The sequence below is a fragment of the Oryzias latipes genome, chromosome 3, assembly GCF_053564925.1.
Source record: "Oryzias latipes strain Hd-rR chromosome 3, Olatipes_Hd-rR_3.1".
Lineage (NCBI taxonomy): Eukaryota > Metazoa > Chordata > Actinopteri > Beloniformes > Adrianichthyidae > Oryzias > Oryzias latipes.
Window position 1 is genome coordinate 17,359,691 of NC_136239.1, and position 27,415 is coordinate 17,387,105.

General features: G+C 38.9%; 1 protein-coding gene across 12 annotated transcripts in view; it reads right to left on the reverse strand.

Moving 5' to 3' along the window:
• Positions 1-288: 288 nt before the first annotated feature.
• The window catches only part of nhsb (Nance-Horan syndrome b (congenital cataracts and dental anomalies)), a 54,764-nt gene continuing 27,637 nt past the window's right edge, over positions 289-27,415 (reverse strand). Inside the window, exons 1-13 of one of the 12 annotated variants that reach the window (XM_078944301.1) lie at positions 14,376-14,593; positions 9,840-9,992; positions 9,620-9,756; positions 9,010-9,057; positions 8,731-8,775; positions 8,609-8,644; positions 8,243-8,305; positions 7,826-8,018; positions 6,730-6,861; positions 6,509-6,601; positions 2,957-6,148; positions 1,669-1,792; positions 289-1,094 (exon numbers count right to left, since the gene is read on the reverse strand). In XM_078944301.1, the coding sequence (XP_078800427.1) occupies positions 461-1,094; positions 1,669-1,792; positions 2,957-6,148; positions 6,509-6,601; positions 6,730-6,861; positions 7,826-8,018; positions 8,243-8,305; positions 8,609-8,644; positions 8,731-8,775; positions 9,010-9,057; positions 9,620-9,756; positions 9,840-9,992; positions 14,376-14,424 (4,899 nt within the window). In that variant the 5' untranslated portion in view covers positions 14,425-14,593 and the 3' untranslated portion in view covers positions 289-460. Of the gene's footprint in view, positions 1,095-1,668; positions 1,793-2,956; positions 6,149-6,448; positions 6,602-6,729; positions 6,862-7,534; positions 7,635-7,825; positions 8,019-8,242; positions 8,306-8,608; positions 8,645-8,730; positions 8,776-9,009; positions 9,058-9,619; positions 9,757-9,839; positions 9,993-14,375; positions 14,594-27,415 lie in introns of those variants that run through there. The other 11 variants (XM_078944299.1, XM_023953341.2, XM_023953339.2 and 8 more) reach the window with 11 other exon arrangements.

Consider the following 27,415-nt stretch of genomic DNA (forward strand, 5'->3'; position numbering starts at 1 on the left):
GTCTAGCCACTAAAAACCTGGCATCATAAGTTAAAAGAATACTACATGTCATAAAAATGTGTTAATTTGAGTAGGAAAGCAGTCCCCAAGTGACACCCGTTCTGTCACACCATTCATAATACAAGTAAAAATATCAGTTGTCTATTCTCGATCATGCAACTCTGTCTGTTACAGACACATCTTTTTTTGTTAGTATTTTCCACACATTTGGGACATTTTTTTAGATCACATGAAAACAGATTTAAATTTTAGGCGGAGCAACCTTTCAAATATGGCACAATACTAAAGTATTTTCTCAATTTGTCCCCTTATCATCCTTTTATCATTCAGTATCACTGAACAGAACAGCATCAGTATATAATGTTGGTACATTTCAGTAACAATCTAATTTTGTATTTTTCAGGTATTAATTTACATTACAACTAGGCTGAGAAATTACAGTATCTGTTGTAAGGTTGATTTAAGAAGATCTGTCATCATGGGGACTCCCATCTGAGTTTTCCGTCTCCCCCTCAGAAATGGCTTGCATCGGGGCTGTGTATAGGCGACTGCGTGTACTGTAGCGACTGCTGTTGGCAACCGGGGGAATCCGAGAACGTCCTTGTCGAGATGCAGCTGACATAGACACAGTTTTTGGGGTGAAACTCTCAGAGTTGGCCCTTGGAAAAAGACCGGGTATCTGAATTGGATCCAGGCCAGAAATGGGAGGCTCTGGAAAAATAGATGATGACTCCTCAGCCTGTTTAACAGGCCCTTCCTGGAAGGACTCGCCTGGTGTTTTAGGGGTGATAGGACTCTTCAGGATCTCTATAGCAGACATGCGGTAGCTAGAATCTGACCTGCTTCCTTTCTTCAGCAAAAGAAGTTTAAACTCCTCATTGGATGTGTTTGATTTCTTAGCACTGCGATAGATTGGCACAGGAGCCCGTTGTGACCCAACAGCATTGGCTATATTAGCTTGAAAGTTGAGCGGAGGGGCTGGAGGAACAACACCAGTGCAGACATTGTTGGGGTTCACTGGTGCTGTGGGGCAAAGACGAGATTTCACATTCAGGTCTCCTGAATCTTTCCGACCTAGAACTTTTCTCTTGGATCTGGAAAAAAAACAAAACAAAAAAAAACATCACAATATGGTCTTGTATCAGATATAAAACGAGCATGGAAAACTAATTCAGCTGTGTTAGTTCCAACTTCAAATATTATGTACACACCGGGCTCAGAACTGCTCTTGGTCATTGTGGAGTTCGACTGTTTGAGGTTGTGGACAGGTATCTTTTATATAGATGAAAAGTTCAAACAGGTACCATTAATACAGGTAACGACTGGAGGACAAAGGATCCTCTTACAGAAGAGGTTACAAGTCTGTGAGAGCTAGAAATCTTGCATGTTTGTAGGTGACCAAATACATATTTTTACCATAATTTGCAAATAAATTCTTTAAAAATCAGGCAATGTGATCTTTTGGAGCATTTTTTCTCATTTTGTCTCTCATAGTTGAGGTATATCTATGATGAAAATTACAGCCCTCTGTCAATTTTTTAAGTGGGGAACTTATACAATTGATGGCTGATTACCGGTAAATACGTTTTTACTCCACTGTTTATATGTATTGACCAGCTAAGCAATCTGTAGATAATTCCAGATAAATTACAGCAGAAGAAGACTCACCTGTGTATCATGGCAAACAGATCCTCAGTTGTTCGGCTTTTGTTGGGTGATGTAATGATAATGTCCTCGTCCACTTTGGTGTCGTCCATCAGAGGGGAGAGTGAATTATCACTGGGTGTGGAATCTGAAGCAAACAAGACCTGTATCACATTTCATTTGATCGTATCAATCAGTGCATTTACAAGCCTCAAAATACTTTAAACTATGGTCAGGTGACAAAGAAAACACATCCTTTTTTATTATTTTAGAATTAAGGATTTTTGGGACAAAAATTTTAGTTAAAGTAAGCATTTTTTTTTAACTTAAAATAAGTTAATGACATTCCTCAATGACCAACAGGAAAGCTAAAATGCAAAAAAGTGCTGCCACCATTTTAGACTTTGGAGGTTTTTAAGCTTTGTGGAGTCTAGGTGCATGTTATGTCAAGAAGGATTAGAACACACAGTTATTGGCTATCAATATGGAATGGAAAAAGATATTTATTTGATACTACTGATGCCAGTCAGTGATTAATTTTCTTTTTAGTTTCAGTAGACCAGTATGTATACTTTATTTTATGTTTAAAAAAAAATCAATTAAACTTTAATAACAACATTTTCTACACTTTTACATATTAATGGTTTAGGTCAAGACAGTTTCTAGGTTGTTTCCTCTTTCCATGGCATTTTCATGGATTGTGGTCTCCACTCCTGTTCTCTAATTCAAACATTGTTGGGAACTTCTTGACCTTTACTCCAAATCCATTTTTGTACTGCTGCCTTAAGTTGCTATTCCTTCCTGTTACTTAAGGAATATGATAGGTAAGGTACACTTCAGGCATGGTTTATACAAAAAAACGTATATTAAATGAAAATTGAAGAAATTTTGGTTTAACATAGCCCTCTGTGTTCTAAGATTTCCACAGGACCTACAAACATTTCTTACGTTATACAGTTACATTATATTACTTAATCTTAATTTACATCACATTAACATACATTTGCAAGTTTATTTTTTAAGACATTTAGTAACTCTTACATCCTGACTCAGTTTTGCTCTGTTATTGCAATAGAATAATACTGCTTTACCCACAAACTTCAAATGGGCAATGTAGAGTGCAATCCAGCTGCTTTTTGGTTTATTATAAAAAGACAATGTGTCATACTGTCTGTCGCTGTCTTTCTTTTGAGGATTTTTTTTAATGATTTTTTTTTAACTAAGTAAATTTTGTTAGATGACTTCACTGCACAGAAATTAGATTTGAGTGTGTATGAGTAATTTTTGCCAGTTGGACTTAGTGAGAGTTTACCTTTACTGAAGTAGTCTTCGGTGTCTGGGGTAGTAGAGTCATCTTTAGTCTCCATTGGATGCTGCTGATGGGCACTTCTGGTTGCACCTGATATCATTTGCTCCTCTGCTTCCTGCAGCTCATGTCCTTTTTTCTTAACATTGCAGATTATGTTAGGATGCAATGTTTCTATTGAGTTATCAGGCACTTTGACTGGACTAGCCCATGGCCCTGAGTCTGAGTAAGAGCTCCCAGCAAATTCATATGCTGGAGGTGGAGGATGATCAGATCGCATGCTCACTCTAGAACATGCAGCTCTTGTTGGTTCTTTTACCTGCTCTTCCTCTTCTTCCTCTTCTTCTTCATCTTCATCCTCATCTTGTGAGAATGAGCGCTCCCCTAATATCCTAAACTCTGACTGTGCATTCGCTGAATTGTTAAGCCCCCTAAATTCTGTGTGAGCGTGGATATGAGTATGTAGATCCACTGGTGAAGGGTGAGGAGCACGTGGTACCGGTCTATGTAGAGGTGAGCTGTCCTCAGAGAGATCTGATGGGGGATCTATCCGAGTCCTGAAGCCTGTCATAGCCCAAAATGTTCCAGGTCCATAGCGGTCCTGTCTAAGTAGCAGGCTTTCGTAGGAAGGAGGTCCATCAGGGTGACGGCCAGGTGGAGGGGGTTGTGAATGTTCAGGAGAGGAACTGTGATAATGGCATGGCGGTCTTGGAGGTGGCCTACGAGGTGGGAGAGGCCTTGTGTTAACAGGTGGAGGAGCCAAAGTGGAACTAATGGGAGGACATTTGGGTCTTGTCACAGTCTCTACTGCTGTTTCCTGTTGCATTGTAAAAGTACTCTGTTGATCTTTAGACTGGTTACTTGAATGATGTTCCACTGAACGGGGACCAGGTGGGGCTAACAGATTTGAACTTGGTTTTTCTGTAGCAAAACTTGAACTTGGCAGTAGGTTGCTATTTGCTGTGTCTGGGGTCAACATCTTTGTTGCAGTGGTTAAAGCATTTGTAACTCTGTGTTTGCTATGATGAAGTGTGTGTACGTGATGAGTCCGATGAGAGAGAGTGTGTCTGACATAGCTACCATGAAGAACATTAAGGTCAAGTTGGGACGGTGGTGGTGGAAAGTCTGGGTCTCTCTTATAGCAAGACGAGATGGTAGCTACATCTCTAGGGAAGTGTTGCAAGGAAGAGAGTGATGACTTCCTTTCTGGCACTTTGGGCTTTCGCTTACCAGTTGACGGAGACAGTGGACCTGGGAAGAAGGCTGCCGAAGAGGAGGGCAAAGTTGACGTAGGGGTCTCCGATTGGCTGGAATAGCCACTTGATGGTGAGGCAAGACCAGCTAGTTTCTCAGGTGATCCAAGTTTGAAGTCTCCAGGTTGAACGGTTGGACTAGTAGTCTTGGTCTCTGTAGGCTGGACAATTGGCTGGATCTGTGTGTCTGTTGAGGAGGACGAGCTATCTGGAGACTTCATACAATCCATGACAGTGGTTCCAGTAGCTGTACTAGAGTTGGACATTGACGTGTGCTCGCCATTGCTGGATTTCAGCTCACTGTTGTGAAGCCACAGGTCTGCATAGTCAGACTGCACAGCACCTTCATCTTTAAATGAGTGTGTATCTGCAGAACTGAAGGACATTGGCTCTACAAGGTCCATGGTTTGGCTCAGTCCCATGCCCCAAGTGCCCATAGGCTCTGCCCCTAAACATGATGTCTGTAAAGGTTCTGGGGCACCTCCAAGCTCCAGCTCCAGTTCCAGCTTCATGTCTGTGGAAGACAGATTAAGTTCTTGTTCACATACCATCTTTGGTGGATCCTGATCTGCTTGCGTGTCAGTTCCAATATCAACCCTACTACTTGTTTCCCTCAACGAGGAAGTTCGTTTGGGTGGTGGAGGTTTGACCTTCAGTTTCCTGAGCGGACGAAAAGTCCTCCCTAAAGTCATCGTGCCTGCTCTGAACTCAGCTGTTGGCTGGGGGTACCCTCCATGGGACAAAGGTGCTGCAATTATGTTGGACTGACCACAATCAGCCCCTGGGTCTGCATAGTTATACGTGTATCCTCTGAAACTCTGTTCACTCTCTCCAAAATTGACAGAGGATGAGTAGAAGTAATGCGGATCAGATGGGTATTGTGATCCAGGCTCTTTTTCCATACTGTTTGCTTTTTCATTAAAAGTAGTTTCATTGTCCAGGTGTTGTTTCAAACTGTAATCCTGAACTGTTCCGTGGCTTGGAGTCAAGATGTGAGTCTGATCAGAGTCTTGGTCCGGGTCAACCTGGTCTTGTTCTGCAGGGTATGTCCACTCCCCCTCACTGGCTGTACTGACCCCTGCATCATCAAGCTGATCTGTGGCTGAGGATGTAAACGAGCTGGATCTGTGGCCCTGGCCCTGGGGTCTGAGGTCAGTGTGGTATGAGGGATCAAGTGAGAAACCCTCATCAATGGCATTGGGCACTGTGTTCAGTGACAACTCAGAATCACAGTGGGATGATCCTGTAAGGGGTGGAGAAGAAGGTGGAGGGATTGTTTCAGATGTTTGTGATGGACATGTGGAACTGGAACCACTCCAGTTTCCACTGGATGACTGATGGTCTTCCTTGTGGTCCACATGACTGCCTAAAACTCCTGTAGTAGACACAGAGTGAATTGGACTGCTGAAAGTATCAGAACTGGATGAAATTTCACAGCTACCCATGTCGGCTTTCCGGGGCAAGCGAGAACGGCCCCTCTCCATCCAGCTGTGTTCTGGGCTTCCTCCTCCCCCACACCCTCTGTCTCTGTCACCCGATCGCTGCTGGCGTTTTAGGCTTCCAATCTGCAGCGGCTCAGGAGCCGCCTGATCATCTGTACTCTCTTCTTCATCTTTCATCATCATCATCTTCATTCTTGGACTTGGCCCAGATGGAATAAAGTCTTCTGCTTCATAAGGTGACAAGTCTTCATCGTCATCATCATCGTCATAATTGTCATCATCGTCGTCATCGTCATCATCATCATCGCTGTCTATTAGACGCCCACCCTCTCGTGGAAGACTGCGTGAGCGTAAGCGCCCCCCATGTACTGAGGCTGAAGTGTATGTAGAGTCTGACTGGTCACCCAAGGAGGAAATGTTTCCTGTTGAATGGGACAGAGAAGCAGGGATTCCCTGATGTCCTCGCTGGGCTCTAATACGTCGTCTGGAAGGAGCAGCCGTGCCTGAAAAGAGAAGGCAGAAACCAAAAGGGGGAACACAGGAAGACATTTTAATGTACTTCTGTGTGGACCACAGTCCATCTGGTTCAATGATGAAAACATACTGACAATTATCACATATTAAGAGGACAGATTAAGCACAAAAATAACCTACAAGTGTTCACCCCAGTATGTAGAATATCAACTTTTCATACCTATTTCATTAAACCCTATCCTAGTCTAAAGCTCAACTACGGTACTGCTACACTTAGAAACAAGCTTGGTTGAATAACCTTGTATACTTATCTATTCTTATTAACGTACATGCTATGAGAAAATCATCTGTCTGGCACCCAGAGTCACGAGTGTGATGAAGACGGCCACCTATTGAGATGTCTTCCTGACAGAGGGAGAGTTGATGTGGGTTGGCGTGGATGATCACTGTGCGCTCCTTTGCAACAGGGGATTCATCTGAGTCTGAAAGCAAAGCAAAAACTTGTTTGTTTGTTTTAATTCAGTTGCAAAATGTTCAGTTCAGATCATTGAATTTTGCACAGAATCCTAATGTATATATTTCATTTCTTACACATTTTTGTGCAACCTACCCAAGTCCTGTTGTACGCGTTTAGGTATTCCAGTGATCGTCTTCCTCCTTCTAAGCTTCCTTCTCCTCTGAAGAACTGACTGAGAGTGGACCAGAGAGCAACGGGCACTGGCCTCTCTATCGAAACCAACTCCTGCATTAAGAAGAAAGAAGCCATTAGACACAGGCTTAAGAACTACACTCACCAGCCACTTTATTAGGTACACCTTGCAAACCCAAAGTGTGCCAAGAAAATATCCCCCACAGCATTACACCACCACCACCAGCATGAACCAAGATGGAAACATGCTTTTGTGTTGTTGACACCAAATTCTGACCCTGCCATCCGAATGTTTCAGCAGAAATGGAGACTCATCAGCCCCATGCAACGTCTTTCCAGTATTTGATAGTCCAATTTTGGTGATCCTGTGTGAATTGTAGCCTCAGTTTCCTGTTCTTTGCTGACAGGAATGGCCTCTGGTGTTGTATTCACCTGCTGTAGCCCATCTGCCTCAAGGTTGGACGTGTTGTACGTACAGAGATGTTCTTCTGCAGACCTCAGTTGTAACCAGTGGTTACTTGAATTACTGTTGCTTTTCTGTCAGCTGGAACCAGTCTGGCAATTCTACTCTGACCTCTGGCATCAACAAGACATTTCTGCCCACAAAATTCCCATTCACTGGATATTTCCTCTTTTTCAAACCATTCTCTGTTAACTCTAGATATGGATATGGGTGAAAATCCCAGTAGATTAGCAGTTTCTGAAATCCTCAGACCAGCCCGTCTGGCACCAACAACCATGCCGAGTTCAAAGTCACTATAATCACCTTTCTTCTCCATTCTGATGCTCGGTTTGAACTGCAGCAGATCATCTTGGCCATGTTTACATGCTTGAATGCATTGAGTTGCTGCCATGTGATTGGCTGATTAGAAATTTGCGTTAACGAGCAGTTGGACAGGTGTGCCTAATAAAGTGGCCAGTGAGTGTATGTACAATGCATTTAAAAATAATTTTCAATCAAACTCTGTAAAGACATTTGCATTTTTGTCTTTAAAGTGCAACTTGTTTTATGTTCAGAATAATTCTTTGTTCCCATTGATTTTAATTTTAATCTTACCTGTAACATTGATGGGGATGATACATGAAGAGACAGCATTCAAATCCACAGCTGTCTTCTGTTTTGGAGGTGGGATGTTTTCCTTTGACCAGTTGGTCTGTTTCTCCTGGTGATTGGGATCACTAAGAGCTGGGGCCTTTTCTCTGTGGCCCTCCAGAACCTCATCAATCTCCTCTTCTTCTGCTGAGGTAGCCTGGGAACAGTAAACACCTCAAGCTACATTTTGAAGGATTTTTTCAAAGTCTTAGTTTTAGCAAGTCACCAACTGATTCTCTAAATGGACAATACAGACAATAAAACAGCTATTTCTTAAGAATTGTTTCATTTAATTTAATTAATGATGAAAAAATTCTTGGATGAATACACAAAAGTTAGATTAAGAGAACAAACAAGGTAAAAACAACAAATGCTTGATACCTTTCTACTCCATGGAATGAAGATGCAACCTTCAATAGTGTCAAGTGAGTAAAAGCACTCAAGCTACGAACAAAAAATACAACAACATAAAATTAAAAAAACAAACAGATGGCATGAATTGAAAAATGTCAGAGGAAGTAAAGTCATAGTGGAACAGATGAATGAAAGGCTTTTTCTCTGTCTAGTTCAACTACAGCTTTGGACAATTATTAAATATTTTTGCTGCCCAAAGCTCTGCATGATTTTATCTACAAAAATGAATGGATATTTTTCACTTTGTTTAATTCTTGGGTGGAAGATCCAGCTTTTTAGATGCCACAAAGAACAAGCAACAGTTAAAAGTGAAAAAGGCTTTTTATCCCCTACCTTTCCTTGGATATCTGCCACTCTGTATGGTCTCTCCTGTGAGCAAAGGAAACATGCACTTGTTAAGCAAGCACAGGCAAAAACGTTAAACATTTCCTCTTTGTAAACAAATGATTGCTTACTTTTCTCTGTATAGCCTGAATCTCTGTTTCTCTCACAGTTGTCTCCTTTAGGAGTTTCAGAGAGGGAAAAAAGAAAACTCAGTGTTACAAAATAGAAAAACAGAGCATGATGCCATCATAAAACAGGATTCAATAAAAGCCACTGGAGATGTTTACAGGACAATATTGTGTGCTGCAATTCTATACAACACAAAAAGGTAGACATGCAGAAGCAAACGACAGCAGGAACACATGCTCAGTGGTGCTAACAGGTTCACAACAGGAAGACCTCTGTTTTACCTTCCCAGGTTGATAGTCCAACTCCCATTCCCTCTCTGCTCTCTCTTGCTGCATGCATTAAATTGAAATATTGTGTCAATTTTGGAAATTGCAGAAATAAATGAGGCAAAATTGAGATCAACATAAATTTGAATATGAATTCTCTAAAGAATTGTAGATGTGACATGCAGTGATCCCATAGTTTGGTTGTAAACGGCTTTTAGGTTTTTAAAATTTGCATGTTTAATGAAATATGTTTTAGTGTAGCTCTCTTATTTGTGCCACCAAGTGACTGAATGTTGTACCAGCATTTACCCAGAGAAAGTTGGAAAAAGTTGTAATTTATGGGAGTTTTTTGGGGGGGAAACTGCGCTACAAATCTAAATACTACTATGCTCTCAATTCATTAGAGCAAATTTAGAAAACTCTCCTTTGTGAAACTAAATTTTGATCCAGGTAGTTTGAGTGCATCTTTAGTGACATTTCCATGACAGTGTGAGCAGTCTCTAAGAATCTAGCATGGCTAGTATCTGCGCTGGAAATCCTTTCTGGGTTAACCACCCATGATCAGCTGAGAGGAAATTATGTCATCTTCTTACTTTTAGGTTAGTGACACAGCTCTTGACCTTACCGCTCTTGCCAAGCGACTCCTCTGTTGTCGGCGGATGGTGTGAGGCGAGGGAAACGATGGCATGGGGGGTGCCACTGAGAGAGAGATGGTCATCCTGTTCCTTTCCCGACTCGAGGACCGCTGATGAAGCTGTTCATCTGTGCAGCCCCAAGCCAAAGTAAGAAAAAATGTACTTCTAATGTCTCATAGGCAGTGACTGTAGATTTCTTGAGCAACTCACCTTGATGCAGCGCTCGGAGTCTGAACTGAGCATTTTTGTGTAGCTCCTCAAGACACATCGGTCTGGTAGAAGGATGGAACATGTTGTGTTGCTGGTGAAGAGGAGCCTGATAGTGAGCTGAAAGCTTGCTCTCGATTTCCAGGTTTGACACAGCTAGAATGAAAAAGGGTAGAGTTAGAGGAAAGCGTTACAGCGACTCAGTTTCATTAATGAAAATTAATTATGGTGTGTTAGTAGGAGCTCCATCATTAACATAGTTTCTTTCCTCTTTTTTTGATTCAAGTTAAAAAGTCAGACTTATGTCATTTTTACTTAGACCTCTTAAGCCCTTAGTCATGTTGATACTTAAAGGTAGTCACAGGTTAAGAGTTAAACTGAGGTTGTCTCAGAAAAGTTGACTTCTCATCTGACCTCCAACCAGCTTAGGACATTCTTTAGTAACAGCACTTGCAGATTAGAAATAGGTCCACTGTTCTCTTCCAGAATTCTCTCAAGCCAAAGATTAAAATACTTTAGAATACAATTGTGTGTACTTAATAAAAATAAAAAAAAAATCTGTGTTTAGATTTTCCAACAAGTACTTCAGATCACCACTTCCAACAACACATTTTTGGTGGATCCTAAAACAAATTGAGCATTTTTTACCAATACAAGATGCATTTTCCTGCTTTTGTATTGTAGTTTGAGGTCTGAATAAATAACTAAAAAGCTAAAAAAAAAAAAAAAAAAAACTGTTGGAAAACATACATGATGGAAATGTCATGCATCTGATAATCTGCAGATTTACACATTCTGGCCTTCACATTCACCAACTGCAGCTTTTCTTTCATTTTAATTGGAGCAACACTTTGATGTTCCAGCAGGGGGCACTTAAACCCACATCTGAACGAATTCACACACCTTAAATTCCTGTAAATCTCTCCTGTGTTTGTTTATAGAAATTAAAATGTATCATTACTAAAAAAAAAAAAAGTGTCCATACTGAGAGAAAAAAGTTATACTCTGTCTTTCTATCTGTTGATTGTGACCCTAGGCTTCTTTGCCAATATTTATCAGCTATATTTTCTCATTTTGTGTCTCTAAAAGACATTTCTAATTAGTAGCCTAGCAGTCATACCCAATACATTTCACCCAAAACTGTGAGGCCAGAACACAGCAGACTTACTAGACTACCCAATTACTTGCATTGATTAAATCTGTAATTGTTTTCGGGCTTTATAAGCTGCCAAATGATAAAATGAAGCAAGACAGTTAAGAAACCCTCAACACTGCAAAGTCTATGTCCTGAAAAAAAACTAGGGACGATCAAAGCTCTACTTGGACTGGAAACAAATGGTGATCATTCAATTCCTTATCAAGACAAAACTACTAACCTCTAGAAAACAAGACCATTTAGTTCTAGTTTTAACTCATGATACATTTTTGTTTGGAATCTGGGGTAAAATTGGACTCCAATAATCCAACAATACATTTTGTTGCAGCACTTGAACGTTGGCGGAAGTATTACAGAGGCGGAAGCAGGAAAAGAATGTCAGCTCACCAAAATTTAAATAACTTTAAAAGAACTTTGCTGTATTCTTTTTTAACTCTAAAAATCTTTGGGCATTCATCCACATGAACAAGAAGTCCAGAATTTGAGGCATGTGGACCTTCCAAGTCTGTGCGTGTAAAGTACAAATTATATTTTGGAACATACATTTACATTTTGAATAGAATACTCAGACAAAAGTAAAAAGTAACCATTGAGTTTAAATGTATGAAACTATAAATATAGTTTGGAACTTGGTATCAGGCAGAAAAGATTCAAATTTCAAAATTCAAATTTAGCAGTGAAACAAATGTTAAAATTAACTGAGTAAAAGAGTGTCCCCTTAATTGAAGTTTTTTTTGGCAACAAAAAGGCTTCCAATGATGAGTGAAAAAAATTAGGATATAAAGGGTTGCTATAACAATATTTTTAAACTTATGCACTTGCTAAGTCAAAAACTGTCCCACTGCAGTGCAAAAATCTTCACGCGCGATGAAATTATCTGCAAATACAGATATTGTGCAAATGTTGTTGCACATCTTTAGAATAAATTGGCACGAATGTGACAAACATTTTACGAGCATTTCTTGAGTGAATTTAACTGATTAAATCCATTAATGCCAAATTCTGTGTATTTGTAAGTTCCTTTCTTTTAAACACCTTTAAGAAACTGTAACACAAAGGGTGATCAAGACACAGTTGAGATTGTTACGGTTGTGTCAAAAGGTTATTTTTCCAGTGGGACCTAAATCTAGATGAATACTTGGGCAACAAAGTATTTGTCAGTCACCAATTCTGCAAGTTGTTCCGCTTGATGAGAGATGAGAGGTCTGTAATTTTCATCATAGATACATGCCAACTGTGAGAGACAGAATGTACAAAACCAAATTCAGGAAATCACATTGCATGATTATTAAATAATTGGTTTGTGTAACACAGCAGAAAAAAGTGTTTTGTCAATAACAAAAGTTCACCCTTTTTTTTTAATGTAACCATGGTTGTCGATCATAGTTTAAATGTCGGTAGATCTTCACCAGATGTGTACACAGTTCAGCTGCTTCAGTCCATTTTTGCTTGCGGATTTTCTCTTGAGCGTGTTTTGGGTGCTGTTGCTGAGCAACACAGATTTTCAACTCCCTCCATAAATTCTATAATATATTGAGCTTCGGAAATAGACTAGGACACTCCAGAATGTTGAAATTGTTGCCTAGGTGATGTGTTTGGTATCATTGTCATGCTGGAAGATCTAGCCATGTTTTGACCTCAATGCTATCACTGCCCAACATCTGACTGTAAATGCTACCATTCATTTTTTCCCTCACACGGATAAGTCATCCTGGCCACTTTGCAGAAATGCCGCCCCAAAGCATGATCTTTCCACCCCCATGCTTCACAGTGGATTTAATGTTCTTGGGGTGTAACTCATTGCATTCTTTCTCCTCCAAACATCTGACCACATGACATTCTTCCAATCCTCCTCCGGATCATCCAGATGGTTTTTGGAAAACTTTGGATGGGCTGGTTTAAGCAGGTTTCTTTTACACAGATAAGTTCAAACAGGACCCATTACTACACAAGAAGTGGCGGATAGAGGAGCTTCTTAAAAAAGAAGTAACAGGTCAATGAGGGTCAGAATTCTTACTTGTTTGTAGCAAAATACTTGTTTTCTGCACCACTATACAAACCAACTCTTTAAAATAATCACACAATGTAATTTCCTGAATTATTGTTAACATTCTGTCTTTCGCAATAAAGTGCTCCTATGGTGAACATTATAGACCTCTTATAAGTAAATCTGACAGAGATGTGTGACATTTTTTTGGTCATTTTAGATCATTTTTTTTACACCTTACATTAGTAAAAACTAAAAAAAAAATCACACCTAACAACAACTCGAAGAGTCTGGACTGACTTTCCTCTTTCTGGAAAAGCTACATAAATTTATCTCCCTCAATGGTCAAAATGTGAGTGAACACAAGTCATTAGTAGGAAACGTATTATGGTGTATCTGGGTCACACTCCCTGTGGCAGCGGCTGCAGAATCTTGTCACAGTAGACAGCTGTTATATAAGAAACACTATATGGCCAGTTCTGCAGAGGAAAACGTGTCTTCTGCACCACAACTCTTGTTTCATCCACATAAATATGGTCATTTTTCTTATAGCGCCTAGCTTTGGACTTCACCTAGTCTTTTCCATGCAAACTCTGACCCTTTGAACCCACTCCTAAGAGAACAAGTGTGTTTGAGTTTGACGATAATGCAAAAGAAAGCAAGAAAAAACCTTCACAACCACCAGCAGTAGTGTTATTATTATTTTAAATCTAACTAGATCCAGGGACGGACTAAGTGTTGTTAGCTTTTTTGTTTTACTCTTTCAGACAAGTCTATTAAGTCTATCACTGAATATTCATGATATGCTTCATGAATTAAATTTATGATGTGTCTCTGGTGCCAGTCTAGATAGACTAGTTTTGTTTAAACATGGCATTTGTGGAATAAAACAGACAAAATTAATTTTGACATAGCTGAACTCAATCTTTAATTCACACGGTATGTCATGTACCTTTTTTTCATGTAAGTGATATAAACCACTATGATAAGGAAGTAAAACATTAACAATAATATTCTCTAAATTTAATAGAATTTCTTTACACCTTGTGATTTAACACTTTTATTCTTAACAATTGTATTTAAGCCTTCAGGTATTTCTGAATAAATAACATTTGACTGGTTACCAAATAAAATATACCAAATAAAATAGTGGACAGAAACAAGTGTATGCTATAAAAAAAAACTAATGCATTTAAATCCTAGTCACTTCATGTTTTTTCTGTCTGTTCACCTTTTCAGATCAACAAAAATTTGATGGAGACAATAGAAAATACTTTCTGTCAGATAAGGCTATACATGGAGGTATCACTACATTCGGAGTAAATATAAATTGTAATGACAGAAACACGTCGGAAGACAAATGTTTTAATATAGGAATTGTTGCTGAAGCCAGTACCTTTGCATTGCACAGGAGTGCAGCCCAGACCGAGACAAGCCAAAGCCATGGTCAGCAAGTTTCCAATGTCTCTCTACTTATCTTCCGTCTTTGTTTTGGCAGGTGCTGCTTCTCCTTTCTTTCAGCATACTCCTTGTCATATTTTGTTCAAAAAGGTCCCATCTTTTACTCCAAGAGATCGCAGTAAATCATCCCTGAACAAACACAACATCCACACTAACAGCACTGTAGACACAGAGCCCCCCCCCCCACCCCCACCCGACCACTGCTGCCTCTTGCATCTCCCCACCCACCCACCTGCTGTTCCTGCATTCTCCTCCCTTCTGATGACTTAATACAAACCTAAAAACAATTTAGGTTTGTAACTGTTTTTATCCTCCTTTTTTGTGCCTTTTTAAAAAATGTATCATTAAGCAAACATGTTTGTCATCTGCCCATTTTTGTGAAAAATACACTGAAACCTGTCTTTCTCTCATCTATTAAATTCCTCCCTTTATGTTAAGTCAAATGGTAGGGTCTGCCTGAGCATGGCCTGTCACTGACCATAATCTCTTTATGTTGCAGTATTATGCAAAGGGACGGGGGGCATTCAGTCACAACGTATTTATTTATTAATCTACCACATGCTGAGAATGTGTATTATATGCTTATACCTCCTTTTTCTTTCACCTAAAATGACTTTAAATAGTGCAAATGCATTTTTAAAGATAAAGTTAGATAAAGGTAATCATTAAAAAAAATCAAAAAAGTGTGTAATTTTGTCGGAAAAGATGCTTTGTGTTCTCTCTGTGGTGACAAACATCCCCCATGTGGTTGTATTAAAAACAGCATTAGAAAACAGAGAGAGCGTAAGAGCACCCTGCCTGGTAATCTGCTGTAATCTGAAGCTGTGGCAGTTCTCTGATTTTGGAGTATGGCCGGCAGATTCTGCATTTTGCTCAAGGAGATTTTCCGCCTCCAGAAAGAAAAGGGGGGGGGGGAAAGTGTAACACCAGCAGTGTTTGCAAATATTTCTAGCCGACTACTTAAGGGGACCACTGTGGTCAACCACTGCAGTGCTTTACGTTGTGGTCAGCATCTGCAAAAAGAAAGTGTTATGACTGTGCATAATAAATGTGCAAATACCCCTTAAGCAGACGTTCTTAAAATGTTGTCATCCCTAGAGTTGCATGTCAGCGAAGTATAGTCATCAATGAAACATGAGTGGTAGACCACAGACACTTTGACCAAGTAATAACAATCATTAGTTTTAGGAGAAGACATTTAGTTTGACCTGTTTCAAGATTATATTTGAAAATATTTTCTTATAATGATAAAACCAATCAAAAGCATAATTGAAACGATCTTTAAAAACTACCCATTTTTATCTGCAGTAGTCCTTGATTGTTGCTCAAAAGCTGCTTACAACTCCTCTGTTTCTTTCGCTCACTTTCTTCTAAGACTCTAACCTGCATATTTATCTTAAGACATGTGTGTGACAGTGCGTGCAATGCCACGTGTCCAGAACATTGAACCAAGTGCAGCACTGAGGCCCAGGTCTTATTTATAGTACCTTCCACGTCACGGCGAATCAGACGAGTCAGATAAAATATCACCAACACAACAGCAGGTTAAATGTTCAAGGGATTATTTCCTGGCGTTGCACCCGCTGTTTACTCAGTATTAACAGACTCCACTAAAAGGACTCCTATGCTGCCCCGTGGTGGCACAGCATGAACACTGCACAGTCAGACAGCACTGTGCAGTGTGTGTTTGTTCACTAGGAAAGAAACACCAATGAGAGCTGGGTGCTAGGTTAAATGTGTCATGCATTAGAGAGAAATGTATTCACTTTTTGGAATCTACATAAATGTGGAAATCCCACTCTAGTACAAAAGACGTTTTTGGAAATCTTCAAAGTTTCTGTTATTTTCTGAAAGTCAGCCAACATATTGGCAAAAGTTTGTTTTTATTCATCATCTTCACAAAGAAAATAAACATGTTTTATATCCAACCTTCTATAACAAATGTGATACATGCTGCTTTATTTAAGTTGAAAAGCAATTTTTCTTTCTTATTGAACCACAACGATTTAGTTTTGCTCCTGGTCTGGTTTTTTTCTGTTTGAAGAGGAAATTCTGATTCTACAAATGTAATTTAGCTGAAAATAACTAATGCAAAACAAGATGCCATAGCTAGTTTAGTTTAGTTAAAATACAGAAAAATAAACTCTAATGATTTTATGTTTTTTTAAATGAAATCTAAAATTAATTGTGGATAGAAAATGAAAGAAGGTTCAAATAAATAATGTTAAGGTAAATTGTATTATTGTTGACAGTAAAAACATTAACTACAATTAAATAAATATCACTGGTAAAAAAAAGGGAAGAAAAAAGTATATTTTTTAATTCTTGTTCATCACAAAAACAAAGGTATCCTACAAATAGTAAAGGGGATAACTTGTTTTCAAATATATTTTAGCAGAATACATAGCCTAACACAGTTAGCATGTTTCCATGAAACCATTAATAGAGACATCCCTCCAGTGTGCCCCACTTTGTTTCTGTGGATGTGGCAGCGAATAAAAGTGGCAGCAAGTGATTAATGTTTTATCATCTCATGTTATTGTGAGGGCCTCCTCTCCTTACTTAACTTCTTTTTGTTCTGTATTTCCTCTGTTCCTCATCAATATTTCAACATAGTTCTTTAAGAGAATTTAATCAAAAGCGAAAACAGGTAGAGGATGCTAGATTCACATAAAGAGACACAAGGAAACACGCAGAAAAATGTGTTTTGTTCTGTGGAAGCATGTGCATTTGTGTACTTCTGACTAAACTATTTAGGATACTGGAGGGGTCATTTAGGGTCTCTCGATTTGGGTCAAAAGTCCTGCCTTGTGCATAATGCATTGAATAAGTGAACTAAAGTGATTTTGATTGGATGATGATCTAATAGGCTAAAATGATAAAGATGCAAGCTTTAATTTAGTCTTTTTCACTTTTTATAATCAAAATACTGTAACATTAGTTTTCTGTTGACCTCTAATCAAGAAAATACAAGTTTCACTTATATTTGCCGGTTAATTGTCCCACTCCAATCTTCTTTTGATCCATTGTAAAGGCGTTCTCAGGGGTCTTTTACAGTTTTTCTAGATTGTAAAGACATTTTTCTTGAAAGCTGCTCTCATTTTCTCTAAACTGTGAACACAAAACCCAATTTTCAAGCTACAGTCACAAAACCTCAGACTCTTCTTGCAAATACAAATTTTCACCTCAAAATAGTTCTCTCTGTGCTCAAAACTGAACTTCGTTGTGAAGTCAGTCATAAATAAAAGCAACATTTAACAGTCACTAAAATCTAGAAAATTTGAAAACACAATGTTTAGGACATGAGGCTGGATAAATAAAAGTTTATTGTTGACTGTAGGCTAAATGCAGGTTGCAGAAAACCTGTGCATTTAGGACTCGTACAAAAAGGGAAAAACAGAATTCTTATGCATTTACACATGGCACTTGTAAAAACAATCAAGTGTTTGTGACTTATGTTCAAGTAAAAATAAAGTACAAAAATATACAAATACTCAGCCACAGCATCATGTCTCTGTACTGGGTCAGGCCACAAGACTTCATCCACATCACAGGCCAGTTTGTCTGGCCAGGTAACAGGGGGAAAAAAACCCTGACATGGCGTATCCAGCCTTTGCATGCCTCCACACCTATGTCATCACAGGTAAGTTCCATGGCTTGCAGGAGATTTACCCTGGTGTAAGGTTGGCATTCAAATACCTTCCACCGCCATGAGTAGAAGAATTCTTCATAGGGTTTAGGATAGGGGAGGACGGCGGAAGGCAAAGATTGATAAAACCTTATTTCTTGGATCTTCGGATTATGGAGGACACAGTGAATCTACTGATGTTTGGTTGTACTTTTTATCCAGCCTCCCTGATGCTCTTACCGTGGACAAGAACATGGTCAATCAGAGTAGCGCAATTTCCTCATGTATTACTGTTCTTTGTCTTTGCTGACCACCTCCAGCACATCGACCTCCTCTCACACAAACTTCCTCTCAGATTTCTATCCATTGTAGGGTCTCAAAAAATAGTGCTCTCTGAACTGGCTTACTGTATATGTTCTCTCACCTCATTAGCCACAGGTATGATTAGTTTTGAGTTGTTGTGTTCAAGTGGTGACACCTGGGCTTTCTTTATGTTTGACTTTTTCCACCTGTGCATTCCTTTTATGCAGCACAGGTGCATCACAATGAATATGTGTTGGCAAGTTGTTTCTAAACAGGTGAGAGGCGGTCATGGTTTTGCCAAAGGAATAATTGATTCAATCAGTGGGTTCAGGCAACTGATCATTTAGTTCAGACAATAGGTTTTAGTGTTTTAGCCATTGAAAAAAACCGGTAATTACGATTATGCTATTTTTAACCCAAATAAAAAAAAACCTGTATCGTTTTTTAGGACATACTTTCTGCAGAATGACAGAAGTTCATTCAAAATATGCCTCTTAGTTGTTGGGGAAACTGTTGGCGTGGAGTAAGTCCACCCCCATTTCCCATCATCCATCTGTTTACATGCTCTCCCGCTAGCCCCCTTATAACCCTAATCCAACATTACAGTTTTGAGCCAGATGCCAGCTCAGAAAAGGAAAATGAAGACGTACATGGATCTATTTGTCTGCAAGTGGATGCATCGTAATGGAACGGAGCAAGGAGCTTACGGTCTGTCGACTGCAGCACCTACATCCCTGCGACTTTTTCTGACGGCATTTTTTACATCTGCTCCTGATCTACAACAATTTGAATAAAGAAATACTTAGAAATGCAATTTTATATTTTATAATAATATTTTCTAAATATATGTCCTCCATCATGAGAAAAAAGCCACAAGAACATGTTAAAAATGCAACTTCCTTGGAGTAGGTTTTTAAAATTACCGTATTTGTTTCGTGGACTAAGAAAAAACGTCTGGGCCAGATTGTGATAGTTGTTTTTTATTTTTATTTTTTTTGCAGACAGGACAGTTACAGCTGATGTCAGTTAAATGCACCCGCTTAACATTTTGACCATGTTTTTGATAACTTTTGCACACTTTGTGACTTATTTTCTTTTTGGTTTCTTGTAACAGTGTCATCTGAGACAGCCTCATCAAAGATGAAAGCTGGTATTGTGTGATGAAATGCCAGCTTCATATCAATAAAATTTAACAGTGTGTACGGATATAAGTTGCTCTCAGTGGGTGCTTGTCAAATTTGCTTTAGCCAACATGTTCTGCCACTGTGTGTGCTTTTTGTGAATACTTCAGCCATGTTGGTGGAATGGCACAAAACAAGCCATCGCCCATGTTATTTTTAACTTTGTGTCTCCATGGAAACCAGTGCATATGCTGGGAGGGGGTGATCACCCGCTGCGTGTAGGTTAAGGAAGACTCCTACTGCTGGTCATAGTGTGACAGCATGGCGTGGCTGTCTACGTCTCTGCTTGAATGAGAATGTAATAATTGGGTGGACCACGTCCTCCTTGTTGATCCAGGCAACCTGCTTCATGCGTAATTTTTTTTACATGACAAATTTATCCGGCTGTCAACTGATAAGACGCATCTGAAAGCCTAGGTAACTGGCTGTAAAAAGAAATGCAGAAGTGAGGGTGGATGAGGGCTGCAGTGGAGGAAACACCACCATGCTGATGTGAGGTGCTCCTCTGAGGACTCATGAGCAGCAGCTTCACTGAACAAAACTGCTGCCTCTGTTAGGTAGCACTAGCTAATGTTTGCATTTCTCTCAGAACTGAGAACTGTTAGTGATAGAAAATGTACCATCTAATATGGTTGTGACATCTTCATTAACAGTTAATACCAGCTTTCTATTTCTGTACTTACTTGATCAATGAGTCTACAGTGACTTCCGCCTTTTTGGTTGGGTTGAGGGCGCGATTTGTGTTAGATGAAGACATTTATGTATAGCTTTTGAAGCCATCGTGCTGAACTGATAGAGCATAGTTGTTTCTATGGAAACAACTTAAAGATAAAAGCTGTGAGGAGTGAGAGCTGTGCCAGAATGATTCCCATAATGAATTCTACCAGGGGAACTCAGGGGAAGAGACAGAGAAGAGACACAAACGGAGTGGTGCACAAAAGTGGACTAGGGTCCATGCGTGAATGTGCAAGAAAACACGTTTGCACATCACCATGTCTGTGGTCATGTGATGCTACAGACTGTGGGATTGCAGCAGGGCATCCTTGGAGGTGATAATCGCCCACACTGCACAATATGCTTTCAGAAACTTGGTTTTAATGCTCATGCCCCACTCCCATTCACTGCAATGTGAAAGAACTCCTGGTGGGGGGTTGAGAGCTAAGAGGTATTAGTATAAACCCTCTGTGTGATAGTTTGTTGACTATTTCTCTAAACATGGCATTTATGTCCCCTAACAAAATGCAACTAATATCACCATCAAGACTTGCTCAAGTTGCCACCTCACTATTTGAACAAACCCACAATTACTTTAACCGCACCGACACTAACTGCGGTTACATGGACAAAAGGAATTGGAATAAACGCCTGATCAGAATAAAAATGCATGATGTAAACACACCGTTCAGAATATTCTGACCCGATCAGACTCATTCGTGTCAAAATTTCCCTCCGAGTAGCTGCGGTTACATGCGCAAAATATCTTTGATCGGATCAAAGATCCTTTTAGAAGTGAACTGTGCACACATGGGCCCATGAAAAACTTAATCAGATTATAGAAAACGTTTACATACGGCACACTTTCGATCGGAAAAAAATCATTTTGACATGTGCAGGACTGTCTAAAATACCGGAAACGGCTGTAAACAAACAAAGCTGCGGCATAGATCGAGATGATCTTCTAAATGAGCTTTTATTATTATGATTATTATTAAGTGCTTGTTTGCTCATAATTTTCTAATAATTGCTGCCAGAGCTTTATTCTAGGCCGAACAGACCCGGAAGAAGGGTTAGGATTCGGTTAATACGTGCCAATAAATGTCATGGTTTCAGTTTCTTTACTTTGGCTTTCTGGTTGTCTTTTTTTTCTTCATGTTTGGAGTTCACTTCCTGTTTTATTTTGTAGGGTTTTCTGTGTTGGGTCGTGTTTTCGAGTTTTACTTTTGGTCCCCATCTGCCCTCATTGTTTCCACCTGTGTCTCGTCAGTCCTGTATATATTTAAGTCCTGTCCATCCACCACTGTAACAATAACATTTAACTTTGGATGCACTTAAAATTCATGCGGTCAATGCAGCAATGTGCAACTTTACTTAAAGTTATGAGGGAACAGGCACTTGATAATAATCATATCAACAATAAAAGCGCGTTTAAAAGGTCATCTCGCTCTACGCTGCAGCTTTGTTTGTTTACAACTGAACTCACTATTTCTTTTTTTACTGCTGTTTACTGTATTTAAGATAGTTCGGTGAATATCAAAATGATTTATTCCAATCAAAAGTGTAGTGTATGTTGACGTTTGTTACAATCAGATGAAGTTCAATTCTTATCCGATCTGTGATCAGATCAAAGGCATTTTGCACATGTAACCACAGCTGCTAACTTCCAGTTTTCTTTGATTGGGTGAGGAATGACAAAAGATTTTATGCATGGTTTGGCACTCCAAAGGTGAACACAACTGCCCTGTTAGTAGTGGTATTTTCCAAATTGAGCACCAAGCACAATAAAGAAAAAGATAAAGATGAAGCCAACCCAGCTACCAGATAGAGCTAGTCATTGGACAATGTTATCATCAACAACCTTCCACATCTCCATGTTAGCCCATAAGACTTAAAAAAATGTCTTCACACTTATTGTTTTCTCTTATTTTAGTCTATTTATTCTTCTTTCATTTATTCTTTTTCTATACATAGTTTTTATATTATTTTGTTCATCTTTCACTTCCACTCTCTGGTCAACTGGACAGTCGTGTAACCCGTGTGCTATCTTAGGCACTTTAATGTTGGGAGTTGGGTCATCTAGACCCACTAGACAGTGCTCTGAACCTTTTTTCTTCAATGATTTGTGATCTTCACTGGTGTCCATGGATTACATGAAATCTTTCTACCTTTATCCACCTTTGTCATGGTAGGGAGAACACATCAATGTAAGGGAGGGGTTATCTAAGATAGCACAAGGGTTAAAGACCCATTCCAAAAAAATGTGTTAGTGTTTTTAGCATGTTATTGTGGCATTTTTATCGTGATGGAGGACAAATATAGAGAAAATTTAAAGGAAAATTGCCTTTCTGAGTATTTCCTATATTCAAATTGTTGTGAATCAGGAGCAGACGATAAAATATCATTTGAAAAAGCTTGCAGGTGGGGCATAGAAGCTACTATGGCATGACTACAAGCTGCCTGCTCCACTAGCAGATGACTAGATCCATGTGGGTCTTCATTTTCCTCTCTGAGCTGGCATCTGGCTTAAAACTGTGTGGCTGCATAGCTCAAACATTGTTTGCCATTTTTGCCAGCAGTTGCTTGGCATAATCATATTTAAAAGAATACTTTTAAGGAATATCAAAAGTTGACTGGACTGGGTGTTTAACCACACCCGGTTTCACTTGTACTGTATGTCAGCATAGACCCTTGTTTCTATGTGGACCAGGGTTTTATTCTTTAGTCCGCTCTAGGGTTCAGATGTGGTTTCACACCTATCCATATGACCTAGCAGAGGAAACAAACTGGTGTGAACCGAACAGCTCTGGTGTGACTGTGTATTGTTATCTGAAACTAAGGTGTGACTTGGAACATTGCAGGATGTCTGTCAAGTGTAACCCAAAATATTTCTGTGCCACTTTTGTCGCAATGAACAGTTTGGTTTATATTTGCTGTTGCCTTCCTCGGCCAGGAAACCCTTGAAAAGAAGGGATTCCTGAACTGGGTTTTTCTCTGGGTAGAGAATAAATAAATGAAAAGATGAAAAAAAAACATATTTCAGTTGCTGGTTCAGCAATGCAACAGCACATAAAAATAAAATTGAACCATACTTTAGGACTGTGTTCGTCATGACAGATATCCCTTTCAATGATGTTGTTGTAATTTTTTGGAGCTGCTCTTCCAGTTTGGGGGTCACGGCATTGAACGCTCCGATTACCACTGACCCCATTGTTAATTTGGATGCAGCGCTTTGATGCATTCAGAATTCACCCATTTTCGCACCAGTGTTTCTAATTTAGTTGCACAGTTTTTTGGTCTCTGGCCAAAAATGTTTTATCCCTGTCTTAGTTTAGATTTCCGTCATAATCCGAGCTCGTCAAAATTACACCAGACTTACATTGTCAGTATATTCTTGTAACCTATTGATTTGATGCATCTTGAATGACAATATCACCCATTAGGGTGCTGGGAACGCCCAGATTGTGGGATTTGCGTGATGTAAACCACATTTCCACCCTTTAAAAATAGAGCTGTTGTCTGTAAGTGTGGATTATGACATTACATGAAGCAGTTTAAAAAGTAAAGCTGTCTCTGCCTCTGCTCAGCACCCTGCCTCCATTTCAACACAAATTTGAAAGTCCTCTCTTTTTGAATTTAATGTATATTCCATATCACGGTGTCCTCCCCTTTCTTTCTCCCATTCTCCCTCTCCCCTCCCCCTCCCCCTGGGTGATGCCAGTGCTGTTGTCAGACTGGAGCTGAAAGCAGCCAATCGTGTGGCTCTGTGCTGAAGAGCTCTGGGGTGATGTTAGGCAGTTTCATGCTTATACGATGAGCTTTGCCAAATGTAGGTCATGCTTCTCCTCTTTCTCTCTTTTTACTCTCACTTTTACTCACACATGCGATCATGCACACAGACACATGCGCTTGTTTGACTTTTTTTTTTAAGACAACGAAGAAATCTTAATCTATTATAGATAACTGGATCCAAACCACAAACTCGGTATAAACGAGCTCTAAACCTCTCCTGTCTCCAGTTTTTACTCATAACAAACTGACACAAGACCCCAGAAATTCTGCTACGTCTCCACTTGAATTGGTTTAGCTTTGCAGATATCATTGATCTCAACTTGGTCAGAAAGGATTTCCTATGATATCACTCAAACACAGAAATTCTTACCTTCAGAGATCAAGGAAATAAAGTAAAGTCGACTGCCTTTTGATCTCATTAACTAACATACTACACATATATGGAGTTGAAACTCCACCCTTAAATGTTAAAGGCTGTAAGTTAAAAGAGAGGCTTCCCCCTCTGAGCTGAGCCCAACGACACGAAAAGTCAACTCAACAACACAGTTTCCTTGGCCAGGTGGTTCTTTAAATCATCTGACCACTACAGGAGATCTTTTATCCCCATTTAGGATTAGAAGAGATTTTTTTTCTGAAATGAAGTGGTAACTAAAGACAGAATTTAAAATTTTACTTTGCTCATGAGGGGATTTGAAAAGAGTGTTTTATAAGGTAATAATAAATACATAGCATAAAGTTAAAAGCCATTACCACAAAAAAATACTGCTGCCCTCAGCTAGTTGAACAAAAATAATTTAAAAGTAGGCCTTATGTTAGAAACATTATTCTAAATGTAAATATTTAATTTTTTTAAATAAGGAATTTGTTTCTCCCAATGATTACAGAAAAAAAACAGATATATTTTTTTGTAGCTTCTCGGATCAGCAATCTTTTTTCTACTTAAGAATCATAAAGTTTAAATACCTCCTTGACTCTGTTGTTTCACTGCAGGCTTAATTGTTGTTGCCATGTCCCCTTTCCTGTTATTGCATCTAGTTTGAGCCAAGACAGTTTATGTATTTACACTGGTATCAATACATTAACGCAATAATGTCTTCACAGACACACAGAGTGATGAACTGGGGTTTATGGACATTTCCCCTTCAAAAATATATAAATAAATGTAAAGTTTAAACTTGCTTTGGGCTTCAAGAAAAAAATGAATTTACCAAATGTTTACATTATCTTAACTTGTTTAAATAAAGGAAAAATATAAAAATGATACAAACACTAAAAAAATATATCTCAGTAAGCCTGACATGGTGAAGCAGCAGTGTAGAATGAGGAACGAAGAAGACAAGATTTAATTCAGTTTAGTCAATTTTCTCATCTATCTTCTCTCAAAACAATAATTGTTAAAATTGTAAATTTTCCCGGCAACTTGGTCCAATTCAGCTGATAGTTTACTGAAGAAAGTATTTACTTGTAAGCTAAATCTGTAGGACTAACCTAGTCTAATAAGCAGCCAAAAACAACAATGATCAATTTGTCCCTCATTAATAATTATAATAGTTATTAGTCTATATCTTTATCTGGTTTTTATTACATTTTGGCATTTCATTGGATAGTTTAATGAGTTTTTTTTTTTTCATAAAGGGATTTATTTAAGTTTTGCTGAGAACATTTTAGAAGGTGACAGTGTTTCCAAAGTGTGCAAGTAGGCTTTAAAAAAGAAAGAAAAAAGCTAAATTTTATAAAAGTTTGCATTAACAAACATTTAAATTGCAAATAATGTTATTTTGCTTAGCTCTACAGCTTGTGGAAATTAGAAGAAAAAAGGATGAATATTATTTCATGCCAGTTTTGTCATGCTTCACATAATTTACGTTTACTGATGTTGCCCATTTTATAGGTTCATTCTGTAGACAAGATCTCCTTGTGTAATGACATTTAGCTCCCTATCAGGGCTCACGGGGAAACCTTTGGGTCTCTTCGAAACCGAATTAGCATTACACCATGAGCCGCTGACAAATGTGCAACACACACATGCACACACGCAAAGCTCCTCCTCAGAGAGAGAATTATTTCTACGTCCCTGGGTTGCCACTGCTAAGGTTGACCTATTTTTATCCAGACCTCTTCCTCTCTCTTCCATTCTGTCTGTTTCTGTGGTTCACTTGCTGCAGACCCATAATTCACCCTGTTTAATAATTCACCACGGCTTTATAAGTGTCTGCTTTTCAAAAGAACAGATCCAAGGAAGCAACAATTGCCTTTTCTATAGCTAAATAAATAAAAAAACTGTTTAACGCTATGTTGCAAACTGCATGATAAATTGTCTTGTGGAAGGTCATTAGCTCAAATCCCAGGTTTCTCATGCTGAAGTGTCCTTGGGAAAAGACATGTAATCTTTAATTGCATAAAAGGAATTCCTTCTTTGGAAGTCTCTATTAAATGAGTAGATTGCAAAATGAGTTTAAAACGACTGCATCATTGCTCAAAAGAGAGAACTTCATATTGTTAATCATTTGCACCTATAGAAAAAATGACTTCCATGGTAAGTTACATTCACAGAATGTCTTTTAGTGCATTTTTGGAAAACAAAATACCACACAGTTCTGCAGAAGCAATGGTTTCAGAGTCCTATTGTAAACCACTGATGATTTGCAAGTCTATGCACATAATTTCTCAGCCTAATATGATTGGATGGCCAGACTGAAAAAAGAACCAATAAGGAAGCAGGGAGCAGAAGAGCATGCACAGAGCGTACTCACACTGATGCTGGGCACACCCTGTAGCACAGAGTATGTGTGTGTGTGTCTTAATTTGATGGGTGTGTTATCTTTGTGACTATTAATATATTTTAAGACTACATGCTTTCTTTAAGCTAAAAAAATTCCACTCTCCATTATTTCACATCTATCCCTGCCCCATTTTAAATCTCCTCCTAAGAGGTGATGCAGAACAAAGACAATATGTGAAAGGTTCTCTGCACCTGTGCTGTCTCTGCGCTGAAATCACTAAATCTAGAAATCAAATAAATCAGCAGGATGTATTTTATGTATATTAAGGTGGAAAAAAGAGGAGGATTTGTGACATTGCAGACTGGCTACAAATGACACCCTAAAAAATAAAACAGCACAAAACATTAGTTTTACATTTGACAGTTTCAGTTTCTCAAGCCTTTTTCTGTATGTGGAGAAAAATCCAAACAGCCCATCTGCAGTGTGTCATTCATCCCATCTCAATGAGCATGTAAGGATTTATAAACTGCAATGTAAAAAGCTATAATACATAAAGGTCTTTCCTGCTTCTTTCCATGGAAGATTCTATATTAGTGGATCGCCCCATTATTATTATAATTTTTACTGGAGATAA